This window comes from Castanea sativa, chromosome 6 (assembly GCF_040712315.1).
Source record: "Castanea sativa cultivar Marrone di Chiusa Pesio chromosome 6, ASM4071231v1".
Taxonomy (NCBI): Eukaryota; Viridiplantae; Streptophyta; class Magnoliopsida; order Fagales; family Fagaceae; genus Castanea; species Castanea sativa.
In genome coordinates this window covers 19,500,764-19,514,148 of record NC_134018.1, presented here as the reverse complement: position 1 = coordinate 19,514,148, position 13,385 = coordinate 19,500,764, and the positions used below count along the sequence as shown (strand labels likewise).

At 36.3% G+C, this 13,385-nt stretch overlaps 1 protein-coding gene across 3 annotated transcripts; it reads left to right on the top strand.

The window, feature by feature from the left end:
* The first annotated feature begins 4,572 nt into the window (after nucleotides 1–4,572).
* LOC142638638 (phospholipase D zeta 1-like) lies at nucleotides 4,573–10,449 on the top strand. Of its 3 annotated transcripts, none has more exons than XR_012845035.1 (9): nucleotides 4,573–4,762; nucleotides 4,939–5,031; nucleotides 5,356–5,475; nucleotides 5,569–5,880; nucleotides 6,615–6,699; nucleotides 6,939–7,154; nucleotides 8,436–8,609; nucleotides 9,677–9,882; nucleotides 9,968–10,062. XR_012845035.1 is itself a non-coding variant. In XM_075812683.1 (9 exons), exons 4-8 carry the CDS (start codon nucleotides 5,858–5,860, stop codon nucleotides 9,834–9,836), a joined length of 645 nt encoding a protein of 214 aa, XP_075668798.1. In that variant the 5' UTR covers nucleotides 4,575–4,762; nucleotides 4,939–5,031; nucleotides 5,356–5,475; nucleotides 5,569–5,857; the 3' UTR covers nucleotides 9,837–9,882; nucleotides 9,968–10,449. The 3 variants fall into 3 exon arrangements, 2 of the variants coding, with proteins under 2 accessions (XP_075668798.1, XP_075668797.1); XM_075812683.1 differs by having other exon boundaries at nucleotides 4,575–4,762; nucleotides 9,690–9,882; nucleotides 9,968–10,449; XM_075812682.1 differs by having other exon boundaries at nucleotides 4,576–4,762; nucleotides 9,829–9,882; nucleotides 9,968–10,449.
* Nucleotides 10,450–13,385: the final 2,936 nt, after the last annotated feature.

The following is a 13,385-nucleotide window of genomic DNA, read 5'->3' as shown; positions in this document are numbered from 1 at the left end:
GCTGTGACAGCAAAGAGCAAGTATTATCAAGAAACTAGAACCATTCTGTATATAGCTTAGATGACTACAACAAATTTTGAAAGATCTTAAATTATTTTGTAAAAATTGTCAAAGTAATTAGGGATAGTAATTCGGGTAGATATTTAGGTTGTTTAATTATAAGTTTTAAGCATTTCCTCTATGGGAATTTAAAGCTTTCCATCTTTGTGGCAGAGTTTTGAATATCCTAAATGCAGAGTTTTGAATATCCTAAATCAAAGTGACATTTAATAATGGCAGTCACCTCTTCAATGATAGTTACCTTGTTTTTTCTTTTCTATTTTTGTTATTATTGGTAAGTTACAAATGTACTTAATGTGTTTTGAATTCACAATCTTACACCCTCCCCATTATTTTGGGGGAGGAAGTGTCATTTGAGCTAGTGCTTGTTAGTAGATGGTTACAACACTCGTACAAGAGCTAAATATAAGGGGTTGTGAATACTATAAGTTATGCACGGTGTATATGGCTTGGTCAATCAATTTGTTAGTACTTTTGCTATCTCAGATGGCTATAAACTATTTAGTTCTGGTCTGGGTATCAAATTCCTACTTTTCCATATTGAGGGATCTAGTATTGAGTCTAAAATTTGTCCTAATTTAATTTTTGTTTAAATAAGATACTTACATGCAGATTAAATTCTATGATCGAAGAGAGTCCATAGATTCTTGTACTAGCTATTTAACATGAGCATCAGGTTAAAGATTTGTCATGTGCCTTATTACTTAAGAGACAAAAAAAGACCCATTTGGCCTGTCATTGCCTTCATTTAAATCAGTACTAATTTTATTATGTTCTTATGTATCAATGTTGTAAACCACAACCAAATCTTTAACATATGCCTCAAGTGCATTTGTATGTCTAAACATTCCAAGTGGATTTGAGCTTACAGAGAAATCAAGTTCATTTCTTGACAATAATCTTTGTTGATTCTTGAAGCATAGGAACAATGCCTGAGAAATCAACAGCTAAGAATCTTTTGGACAACATTGTGGAAATACCCAAATCTTCTATTTTAATTTTTGTTTTTCTCTTTATCTATGTATTCTCCCTTGTTTCACATTTTAGATGTTATGATAATTGTTTTTTGTTTCTATTGTAGATTATGTGGCAACCATATGAGGTAGACTTAGGCTACCTTCCTGCCTTTTGCGTTGCAGGGAGGGATATATGCATGGCAAGGGTGCCACTTGTGTGTTTTTGCATAGTAGAGACACACCACCCAGACTGTGTCCTTCGACAGTTTGGGTTGGCACAGGAGCAACCCGTCCATGTTGTGTATGATGATAGACTGCATGGAATAGACTTGTGTGGGAAGGTGGAGAAAAATTGGAGGGTGGAGCATGCACTGTATATCCAAGAATGGGGTACTTGACAATGACGACTTTGCCACACACCTCCTCAGATTGATGAGATGCCCCGCGATCATGCCTATTACCGTCGGTACCGTCTAGTCACTCAAAAGTATGTCAACTGCAACAACGCTAAATTAGATATAATGGTAATGTGTTTTAATTAAATTTTATTGTCTGCTTTGTTTTTTCTTCAGTACATGTATGAACGTAGAATCAATTGATTTCTTTCTTCAGCAAATTTGGTTTGATCTGATTGACATCCAATTAAAAAGACTTTCTGTTACATATAGTATTCTAATAAAACTTTTAGTTCTATGTTGAGTATTTGAGTAGATATTAATCTCAAAGTTCTAATCTTCAGTTGAGTATTTAAATATGGAATTTTTCTGTAGAATATACCCTGTTTATTCTTTTATTTTATTTTCATTTTCTTAAATCAGTAAAGCTATTTTCATAGAAGACTATTACAGTTACAAAATTACTGCAAGCAAAGATTGTTAATTGTGACAAGTTCAGGATTTCAATTGATGATGTGACTCTAGAAGTCTAGAATTCAACTTGAACCTAACATAAGTATCAATTGATACACTATTAAAAGTTCATAATTCGATTTAAAAGTAATGATAATATAAGATTTAATTTATAGCAGCATTATAATTCTTGATTTAATTCAAAGATTCTGAACCTATAAGGTTTGATTTCAAATCATCCTTATTATAAGTATAGGCTTCAAAATGTAATTTACCCAACATAATTTTACCATGCCTATGCAAGTGGATTAAAAAGTATGTTGCATGTTACTTTTGAAGATATGGGTTCTCCTTTTTTTTGTGCATGTATTTTTAAGTGGAGTTTTGTCCTTGTTCTGCAACTCTCAATAACTAAAGTTCATTCTTTATAGAAGTTGTTTTTATTTCCTTGGTGTTTATTTCTCTGTCTTCTTCGTACAAAATAACCAAAGAACTAATTTTATGGCCTCTGAATTTCAGCACTTTCTTGCACCAACACCAATTTGGGAGCATTAGACAAAAATTATATATAAAAGTTTCTAATTTAAGGGACCCCCACAAACAATATTCTGACAGAGTTTTCCATCAAATTCAGTATTTCTTGCCCAAAAGAAGATACTCTTTCAGGGCAACATTCAGTTTTTATCTTAAAAAAAATAGAGGTGTCTCTCCGGGTAGTATATTTAGGGACTAGCCTAGTAAAGGCAGACAATATTAGCAATTAATAAGTACTATATCATCCATTATGTAATTGATACATAAATGTCTCAAATCTGATTGTACTGGTTCTTTCTTTGTTTCAGATTGGAAACCATTTAGTGTTGTTGGAGATGCTTCCTGTGGGCACCCCAGGACACAACCACGTCCGGCACGTCCTAAATGCTGTGGCTGGCCTTGGTGGTGGTCCTGCAGCAAATGGGTAGGCAAACAATGGGCATGAGACTAAATCAGCAGCTACTGCAACCCCAAGCACAAGCGCAACACCCTTAAGTACACTGAACCGTGGTCGGCGTGCTACTTGAAGCCCAAGCACAAGCGCAACTAGGGGTCGTGGTTGGCATGCTACAGCAAGCCCAAGCACAAGTGTAGCTAGGGGCCGTGGTCAGCGTGCAACAACCCCTCGGGTTGTAACTAGTCCTGAGATACCTGCACCCATCCCGTATGCATCTCCTTAGCTCGAAGTCCCTCCACCCATCTCAGATGCATCTCCTCAATTCGAGGTCCGTCCACCCACGGTAGATGCATCTCCTCAGCCCGAGGTCCCTTCACCCACCCCACCTTCGCAGCCCAGTTTTGATCTTGGTATTGATTTTCATTTGACCCCTCCTACGCACCCCGAGACACCCTCATACCCACCCACCAGCTCTTGTGCACCCACTTTGCCCATAGACCCACCCCGTACTGAACCCATGACAATGATCCCCACTCCTAGCTATACAGAGCATCATTACCCATCTACCTCATCCTCATCCGACCCTCTAAGACCTCTAATTCGGATTGACACTCTACAGCCGGATACTGATGTACTGGACGAGCATTCCCCTTAGCAGCCCTCACCCCCACAAGGTAGACCGCAACGCGCTAGAAGAGCACCCACTTGTGGGATAGGTGGACACAAAATAGGATACAAAGGCAGCTCTATGGTATGATAACATTAATTACAATGTAATGATATATTTTGCATTTCGCTTTATTCTTATCATTACCCCGCATATTGATTGTATGCATCTAATGTCTTTGCAGCACGATGATGAGCCTAAGGATGATGCCCCGCAGTCTCCTCCCCCGCCCAAACATTACATGAGGGTTAAAGAACATAAAAATTGGTGAACCTTGAAAAAGAGGTTTGTTAACTATCTTGTTTGTTAGCAATGGTTAACTACCCCTGTCCATGTGACCCTAGATTTTCTGCAATTTATGTTTTTTTTAAGGTATGGTAACTGCTTTGACTAGCAGCTTCTTTATTATGGGAGAAAAAAATTTATATGTTTAAAATTGCTTGATCAGTTTATAATAAATAAATAAATAAAAATTTAAACTGACTTGTTAAACTAACTCAAAAATTTTAAACAAGTCAAAATCTTTTAATAATAAATAATTAAAATCAGATACTCAATCTTTGTATACTGTGTTGGACTTGTGTATATAAATGTTGGTTTTAAAAGTAAAGGCCCATTGACATGTGTTAGCACAGCAGCTTGGAGTTTAGCTGGCATTATTTTATTCTGGCAATTAATTTTTTAGTAAAGTGATGTTACAAATACTACAAATTTTGCTAAGTATGTTTTACAAACTAATTTGTCAATTTTAAACCCACGTCACAAAGTAATTATTTATTTATTGTTGTTGACGTGGCAAATGCCTTTTACTAAAGCGACAGGTTGCAGGTTGACTTCAGGAATCAGTCTATCCAAAATATATAAATAAATTTGAAGATAAGTGATGCTTACTAATTACCTCTTTAGACCTTGAAAAAATTAGAATTTTGTGCACTGAAATGAGATTTTATTGTTGTTGACGTGGCACTAATTACATTTATTGTCACGTTAGTCTGTATAACTGATATAATAGCATTTTTATATCTACAATTTGTCTGGAATTTGATTGATCCTTGCAATTAATAATAAAATTGTATTGTAATTATGTCTACTATTAATTGTTGCTGAAGATGTACTCTGCCTATAGACTGGGGCTTATGTTGCACTTATCTTTCCCCCTCTTCCCCCTTTTGAAGGATTATAGGCACAAACGTCCTGAAGTAACAGTCCTTGATCCTCCTGATGCGATACGACATCTACGCAACTCTTGGAATGTCCATGCTTCAGGATGTGGTAGATATAAACTTGTCTGATTGCCATGGTAATCTCGTACTACTGTTTTATTAAAATGAAAGAAGTATATTTTATCATTTCCTTTATCCCTTCCTAAGACTTTTGATTATATTTTTTTTTTTCTTGAAACTATTGATCACATTTGGGAATAGCTTTTCTGTGATTCTGACCGAATTTCACACATATTTGTTAACTGCATTTTAGGCAAGGTTGGTGTTCCAAGGCAAATAGTTGTTACAAAACATCCATCTTCTATTCCTTACGAAGTTACTACAGCTGGACTAAAGTTACAACTGGGTATGTTTGCTTTTTTTTTTTTTTCTTTAGTGGGGGTGGTGGGGGGTGGAATCGATTTTGGAACTAGTGTTTAGATGAGGACCAGTTGTTTACAATGGTCAGATCCTGCAAAGCTCAATTTCCTTATTGTTTATATCTTGGTAGTTGGTGGATCTGTATTGATCGCCCATAAGCCTCAAAAAATATATATGAACCAGTTGGACAGGGTTTTTTTGGGACTTTTCCTGAAGGTCATTCTTATTTACTTGTTCTGCAATCATTATGGCATCTCCTAATTTCCTTTTTTCTGTAATTAATTTTTTTGTCCGTTTGATTATATTTCAGTTGCTAAGCCTTTAATAGCGGATGGAACTGCCAAGCCACATAAACTATTTGTTGCTTATGATCAATTATCCCTTGCCATACTTGAACCTCCCTTGGTTCTGCACGAGTTTGATAGTCTTGGTATGTGTTGCATGATTTTGTTACCCATGGTATGAGTTTGTTACTATTTGTTGCTTATGATCAATTATAAACTGTTCATGATTTTCGTATCAGACAATTTGCATTAATGAGGAGCAGCATTTATAAAGCCCAACTAGGCAGCAAAGAAGGCCAGTTGAATTTAGTGGATGAAGAGCTAAGGTATAGTGTATTGTTTTTTCCTTAGCCATGGAGACTTGGAGAAATTTGGAAAGAGATCTGGAGGATATGAGGGAGTATTACAGGCATGGAAAAACTTAAGAAGCATCTTGGAGAAAGTCACAGGTCAAAGGGTTGCTTACTCTCTTGAAGGAGAAAGAGGGAGATATCTTTAAGGCTCTTAAGCAAGACCTGGGAAAGCATCATGTTGAGGCTTTTAGAGATGAGGTACAAACTATTCTTGTTCCATTGTAATACTCACATTTTTTTTATAAATGGACTACCCTCTAAAAAAAAAATCATAATAACTTTTTTGAGAGGTTAATAACTTCTTTTATTTATGTCTTTAGTCCATTTTGAGTGCATGGTTTTGTGGTTGTCTAGTTTCTAGGATTGGTGTGATGGTCAGTCAATCCTAGAGTTGTATCTCTATTTACAAGTTAAATAAAAAGAATTATATATCACGTGTGCCAAGCCAAATTTTGATCTCTTTCTTTTGTTATATATAAAATATCATTGTTTGCAGACAGGAACCTTAACTAAGACAGTGCATACGGCATTGGAGTCTTTGAAGGACTGGATCCCATGAATGTCCTTGCTTTAGCAAAAACAAAAAAATAAAAACCCACTTTCAGGAGCTCTTTGACAGTTTCTCTAACCAATTGATCACAAAATCCAAACTAACGCATATGCTCAAGGGCCCCATCCATGCGTGTAACCTACAAAAGAGAACCAAAAAAACAAGCAAATGAGCTTAATTTGGTTCTCTTTTGCAGGTTACATGCATGGATGGGGCCCTTGAGCATATGCGTGAGTTTGGATTTTGTGATCAATTGGTTAGAGAAACTGTCAAAGAGCTCCTGAAAGTGATTTTTTATTTTTTTGTTTTTTGTTTTTGCTAAAGCAAGGACATTCATGGGATTTAGTTGTATTTGCCATAAATAAGGTGTATTTTACTTCAGGTTTATGGAAATGATGGGTGGTATTTCTTTGAAAGTGATTCGCTCAAGGTTCTACTTGACGCCCTTCTTGAAAAACAAAAAAATGGTGAGCAAGGGGAGGTAAAATATTTACTGTTCTCTGCTAACTCTTTACTAGGTTGGCAGTTTGAAATTTCTCCTTTGTGATGCTCAGCTTTCAATTATTCAAAAGGGGTTGATATTTGTTGATGTACTCTGACACTTAAAACTTGTCTAATGCTTTGGTTCTTACATGTTTCCTGAAAATTACACAAGTTGGCCATAATTTACTGAGGGAATGGGTGATAAATTTGTTTGGATTTGCAGAAGGGACCTTCAAAATGGACAAAATATTACAGTTCATGGACTACAACAAGTTGCCGTTGGTTACCAAAGTTATCATTCTTACCAGAGTATGGTCCTAAACTGAAGGAAGATTATGTGATGGTGAAGCATCTACCAAAAATTTTGAAGGATGATGATGATTTGAGAAAATGTTGTGCATGCTGTTGGTTCAGTTGTTGTAATGACAATTGGCAAAAGGTAGTGGAATCATATCCTGAAAGTTAATTTTGTTCATGTTGTTGCACTATGATTGACATACACATTGACCAGTGATACTTATAAAAAGCATACACATGCATTAGTGATCAGTTGCATGTTGTTGGTTGAGTGGTGTTTGGATAGGTTCCATGTATCTGGTGTTACTCTATTAAAATCTTGTGTGGTGATAACAGCTTCCAGTAAATCATGGTGGAAAATGATTGTTCCTTTGAAAAACATATGAAATAGTGTGTATAAAGAACAAAGAATGTGAATGATTCATATTGCCTTAGTTATGTGTTCTACCTAAATTGAAGAGGGGAACAAAGAGAAGAATTTTATTGAGTAGAAGAAAAGCTCTGGTGTAATGGTGTGCTATTATATGTAGTAGCATTTACCTCACATATCATGGGTGCCACCTGGCAGGTATCCCAAGGAAATGCAATCTGGTTGTTATTACGACAATGTGATCTTGCATCCACCTGCTTTTGGACAAAAAGCATGCAGTGAGAAAGTTATAGGCAGAACACTTACAGGCATCTAAGGGTTTGTGCATGGAACTGGCAGTTTCCTTAATGGGACTTTCCTCAAAGGGACCTTTTCAATGTAAGGTATACAGAGGAGATTTTTGAATTCTTCTGACGTGGTTGTTTGTTGGTGGAACAGCCTAACATGAATGCAAAAGCTTGCTCTTTACTCGTAAGGGAACAAATTTCATGCTTCCTTATCCTCCTGTTATAGCTCTAGCTTTGTGCTTTGATTTCTTTGGATTTCCCAAATTGAATTGGGTCAATACATAAGATTAAGAGTTTTGAGGCCTTTTTTAGGGGCTGTATTGGTTTTATGTACATCATTGTCAGCTGTGTCTTGTGTTTCTTAGTTCTAGCTGCATCAGGCTACCACATTCTCAAACTGTTTAATTGTTACTAACCTATTATGGTAGTACCATTGTTGGAATCTTCTTGTCTCTCGTTTATTCCTTCCTCTTAGTTCATCTCTTATTTGGTTCTCAACATATCATTTGAATGGCTTGAAAATGACAAAATTTGGCCCTTATATTCTTTTCACTTGTTATTGATAGATTGTTTGGCATTATAATTCATTATTTAGCATATTTTTAATTGAAACTTCTACCTGACTGTGACTTTTTGGAATATAGGAGAAATTTTGTGGCATGGAGCATAAGTTGTGTTATACTTTGTGATCATTCTTGAAATATTTACATTTTATATTCTTTACTTTACCACATGTTTACTTTTATTCTTTATTTATTGTGTGCAGGTTTGGGCTGTATTGAAACCTGGATTCTTGGCCTTGCTGGAGGATCCTTTTCATACCCAACCTCTAGATATAACTGTTTTTGATGTACTGCCTGCCTCAGATGGGAATGGAGAGGGTCGAGTATCGCTAGCGAAAGAAATAAAGGAACGGAATCCTTTACGCCATGCTTTTAAGGTAAGCATCATATTGTCTTACTGGTCCTTTATATTTTTTCCTGGATCAAAGTCTTAAAAATTTTGTCACTTGGTAGTATAACTTATGAACTTTGGTTCTTCTAAATAGTTAAGCAAATCGTAGTAATAGAAGTTTAGGATCTACTACGATGCTACATAATTCTAATGCAGGGAGGCTATGCATAATGCTTCATGTTGTCAAAACTGAAATTAAGGGTGTCTAACAACCATAATAATTAACCCTCACTTGGTAGGCTGAATTGCTCTTCTAGCTGGAGGAGGAAACTGTAAATTCTGTAGGTTATTCAGATTAATGTCTGTTTATAGAAATTTAACTTTGTTGTTTAAGCTAAAAAGCTATGGTAGGCAACAATTTTTGACTCCTAGTACACAAATACTTTTGATTCTCTCTTTTGCTCTATTTTTTAAACTTTTAACAACCTTATTTTGTGTAGAGTTGATATTTTTCTTGGACTCAAAGTGCTCAAAGTAAATAATCCATCTTTGTATGAACTCTGCTAAAGCTGTTAAAATTTCACCCCTCTAGAATTACACATTTAATTTGGGCATTATACTGAGCTGCACCATTAAAGAAATGTGACACTAAGTGCTGGTGGTTGGGTAAATTTTGTTGCATCCGTGAGGACTCTTTCCTTTTTTCTTGTGATAAGTAAAATAAGTTCGTTCAAAAGACAATATAGCTCAGCTACACATTGTGTTTATCAAACTACTACTAAAAAAATTACAATCTCAAGTTCAAAAGATCTAAAAATTCTAAAAAGAAGATGGCGGGATGCCACTTAAGGTAGTCATCCTATAAAACAAAAGTCTCAACATATGCTGTTTGATAGCGTCGTTAGGGTGTTCAACACCATTTAAAAGTTCTACAACTCCTCTCTCTTCAAACTCTCCACATTACTCACAAGGGAAATTCTAGAATTCCTGTGACCATGAAATGTTTTACATTTTTAATCTTGCATTTTTCTTCACTGCTTTATTGTGATAGTTATTGGTAGATGATTATCTTTCTGGGGAAAAAATCTAGATAATATCTACTCTACCAAATAGTTTGTAACTGAAGGTGACTTGTGGAATCTGGAGCGTTAGGATTAGAGGCAAGAATGGCGGTAAAGTTAAAGACTGGGTCGCTGCAATTAATGATGCTGGACTAAGGCCTCCTGATGGCTGGTGTCATCCTTTGTTTTTGTTTGATATTGCAGGCAGATGAATATCCAACACTCTTCTTATACCCAGCAAATGAGAAAGCAAATCCGGTAATTATTTCATGGCATATCTGTATATATTTATTTTGACTTTTGCATTCCAGCCAATTGATGGGAAAATTTACTATGCTTGCAGATTAAGCTATCTACAAAATCCGGTTTGAAGGAGTTGGCAGCATCTATCAACAAACACTTGAAGCCAGAGATCATGTCAAGAAAGATGAATTGTAGAAAAATATAGCGACTGAATATAAACCCTAAAGAAAATGATACAGGATTAGTTTTAGCCAGTAGAATCCCGAGAGAAAAAAGTAGCACTCAATCAAAGGAAGAATAAACATTCTTTTGGCATCAATATGTGCATTGTTGGTCAAGGTTCTTCCATAGTAGCAAAATATATATAAACATGTCTTTCTTCCTAACAAAGTAGACAGTAGACACTGAGTTAAGTGGTTTTGTTTTGTTATTCGTGACAGTGATATTGTCAATATGGCTGAGATTAGATTAGCTAAAGTTTCATTTCATTTGATTATGTAACTCTATTGAAAGTTTATGGATAACTAATGTAACAAAAGAGTCCTTTGATAAGCAATTTATATGAAAGTTTTATAGACGAAATGGATATTGAAAGGGACATATAATGCCTTGAAGTGTCTCAGGACACAAGACACCTTGAAGCCCCTGACAGTCTCTGTAGAACCAGAAAATTTGGCTGCACTTGTGAATCCTAAATTGCAGTTTATCCTAGATAACAATAGAATTCTATTTTGTAAACCATCACAATCAGACTCAACTGTAACTTGACTAGCTTTGCTGGAAAATAGTTTAGATTTAGCTACCATTTTCTTGAATCGTGACAAATTTATTAGAGTAACATTGCATTTGGCATTGGCTGAAAAATGCAGTTTTTTTTACTGTATGTCACATTAAGAGTTTGTTTTTTGTGTACGTTCCTATTTTTGATTAATTTTCTTCCCACCAATGGCAAATGAACAAAGTTGTATGACCTCAGTCACATAATCTGAGCAATAAAGGCCCTTCATAAACCACTTGTTCACCTCTCCAATTGATTGGCTATGCAAGAGTTGTGCCAGTGTGATCTGATTAAAGCACCTTAAACTCTATGCAAGTAAATTTGCATCCCATGATTCATGATGCACATGGGCGCAAGATGTCTAGGTCCTTGGGAAATGTCATTGATCCGCTTGAAGTAATAAATGGGATATCTTTGGAAGGTCTTCATAAGAGGCTAGAGGATGGGGTATCGCCAGTAGTGCAATAAATTGTGGAATGTTGTATGATATGCTATGACCAAGGTTGGGGATGATTATGTTCCACCCACAAATGTAAATCCGGATGACTTTTCATTTAGCTGTCAATGGATACTCTCAATATTAAACAAAGCCATATTCAAAACTATTGCGGCTTTGGAGTCATATAAATTCTTAGATGTAGCACGTATTGTGTATTCATGGTGGCAATACCAACTATGTGATGTTTTTATTAAAGCAATTAAGCCTTTCTTTGATGGGAGTGATCCAAGGTTTGAGACTGACAAGAGTTTTGCTCAAGACACACTTTGGTTATGTCTTGACAATGGGCTACGATTGCTTCATCCTTTTATGCCGTATGTTACGAAAGAATTATGGAAGCACCTTCCTTCATCAAAGGACCGGACAAACAAGAGAGCTCTTGGAGCTTTGATTTTGACTGTTCCCTTCCCAACTGATGTGGGATTAGCTTTGCACGAATTTTACATTAAAAACTTTCCTTATAGGGCACCTAAAACCCTACATGTGCCTGCATACTTGAAGTATGTGTGGGCGCAAGCACCCGTGACAAGTGGTTTTCTCGTGGGAAGTAAGCCTCGGCCTAGAGTAGACTAGGTGGAGGGTGAAAGTGGAGTCGCTACCTAAATTAGGTCTAAGAACCATATGTATAGTGTAAGATCTATGACCGGCATGTACCCCCTTTAGATAACATGTCAGCATGCCAATTCCTTCGATTCCTTCTCGTGAACATGGGGTACGCGGTACTCAAATTAGAGACACACTTTGGTTATGTGTGTAACATTTCAAATTAGACAGGCAAAATATTGGAAACATCAACACATCTAACTAGAGGCATTTCACTTCTTAAGGTGTTTCTTACATTACAAAGCAGAGGACATTGTCCAACCAAAGCATAAGAATCATATGTAAACGAGCAAGTGATTTAATATAAACTTAGCAAAAAGTAATGAACAATTAATCTTTAGATTTGCAAAAATTAAACGTACATAATCATCATTTGTCAGACATTAGCAACAATATTCTGTATTGCACACTTGTAGACATTAACAACAACGTCTAATGTTCGTAGGTAGAAATTTCTGAAAATCATCATTGCTTGAATCTGAGAAGTCTAAAATATCTCTTTCATCATCTGACACAGTAATTTCATTAATAGACTTCATGGCTCGCTCTTGCGCCTTCCCCTTTAGATGCTTCCTAGCTTTTTGGATTGCATGAAAACGGTCTAGTCGCTTTTGCATTTGATTGTTCTCTTGTTCAAGGCGAGCAAGTATGTTGGCAAGTTCATCTCTATGTAACTCGGCTGAGCATGCCTTAGGAACTCGTAACCCATGCCATCGACAATACACCTCTAACTCACACCTCTTCTTGTGTAGGGTTGACCATGGTGGTTCTGTTACGGTGAATTCCATTGCGGTGGTATTTGTACTTAATTTTGTAGATTTGCCGACCATGATGTGCACGACACTTCCAAGACTCTTGTACGTATATATTGACATATTAACGAAATCTCTCTTCTTTCCAACTCATTTCCCTCCTTAGTGGTCTGTGTATGTTTATAGTTATTGATCTGCTGAAACTTGTGATAATCCATTTGTTGAAGTAGATCCAAACTTGTTTCGCATTGTACGATCTGATGTTGAGGCGTTGCGACTCATAACTTAGTCAATCTACGAAGTTAGTAGGGGTAGAAATAAGATTATTATTGTGGTGCATTAATAACCTCATTTCATGGTCCAAGCATTATAATTTCAGTTATTCGGGCTTGTCATGTCAATACAGGCTGGAAAACCACTATATGAACAAGATTTTAAATGTTCCCAATGTCACAGTGAGATTTCAAGATGTGGGCAGTAGTTGCAGTGTACTACCATGACTATTCAACATTCCTGTGTTATTCATGTGAAGACTATTTAGCATTCTTGTGCTTTATCTGATATGACTTGACGAGACAATGTTGAGTTGTGTTAAATGCATCATAAACTTTTTAGGGGTCCTCTGCATCCTTGAAATCAGTGTATTGCAAAAGGATGCATATCTATGTATTGACGTGAGTGTGGATGATATGACTGGATAGGGTTCAACAGTGACGAGCTATTGAGCAGCACATGCAGCACTGCGAACATCAGTGTAGCAATGGTGGACAGCTCACCCCCAAAATTGAAGTATAAACTTTTCATGGATGCTCTGCATCCTTGAAAATGGTGCATTGCAAAGGGTTGCATATCTGTGTATTCACGTGAGTGTGGATGAGTTGCATAT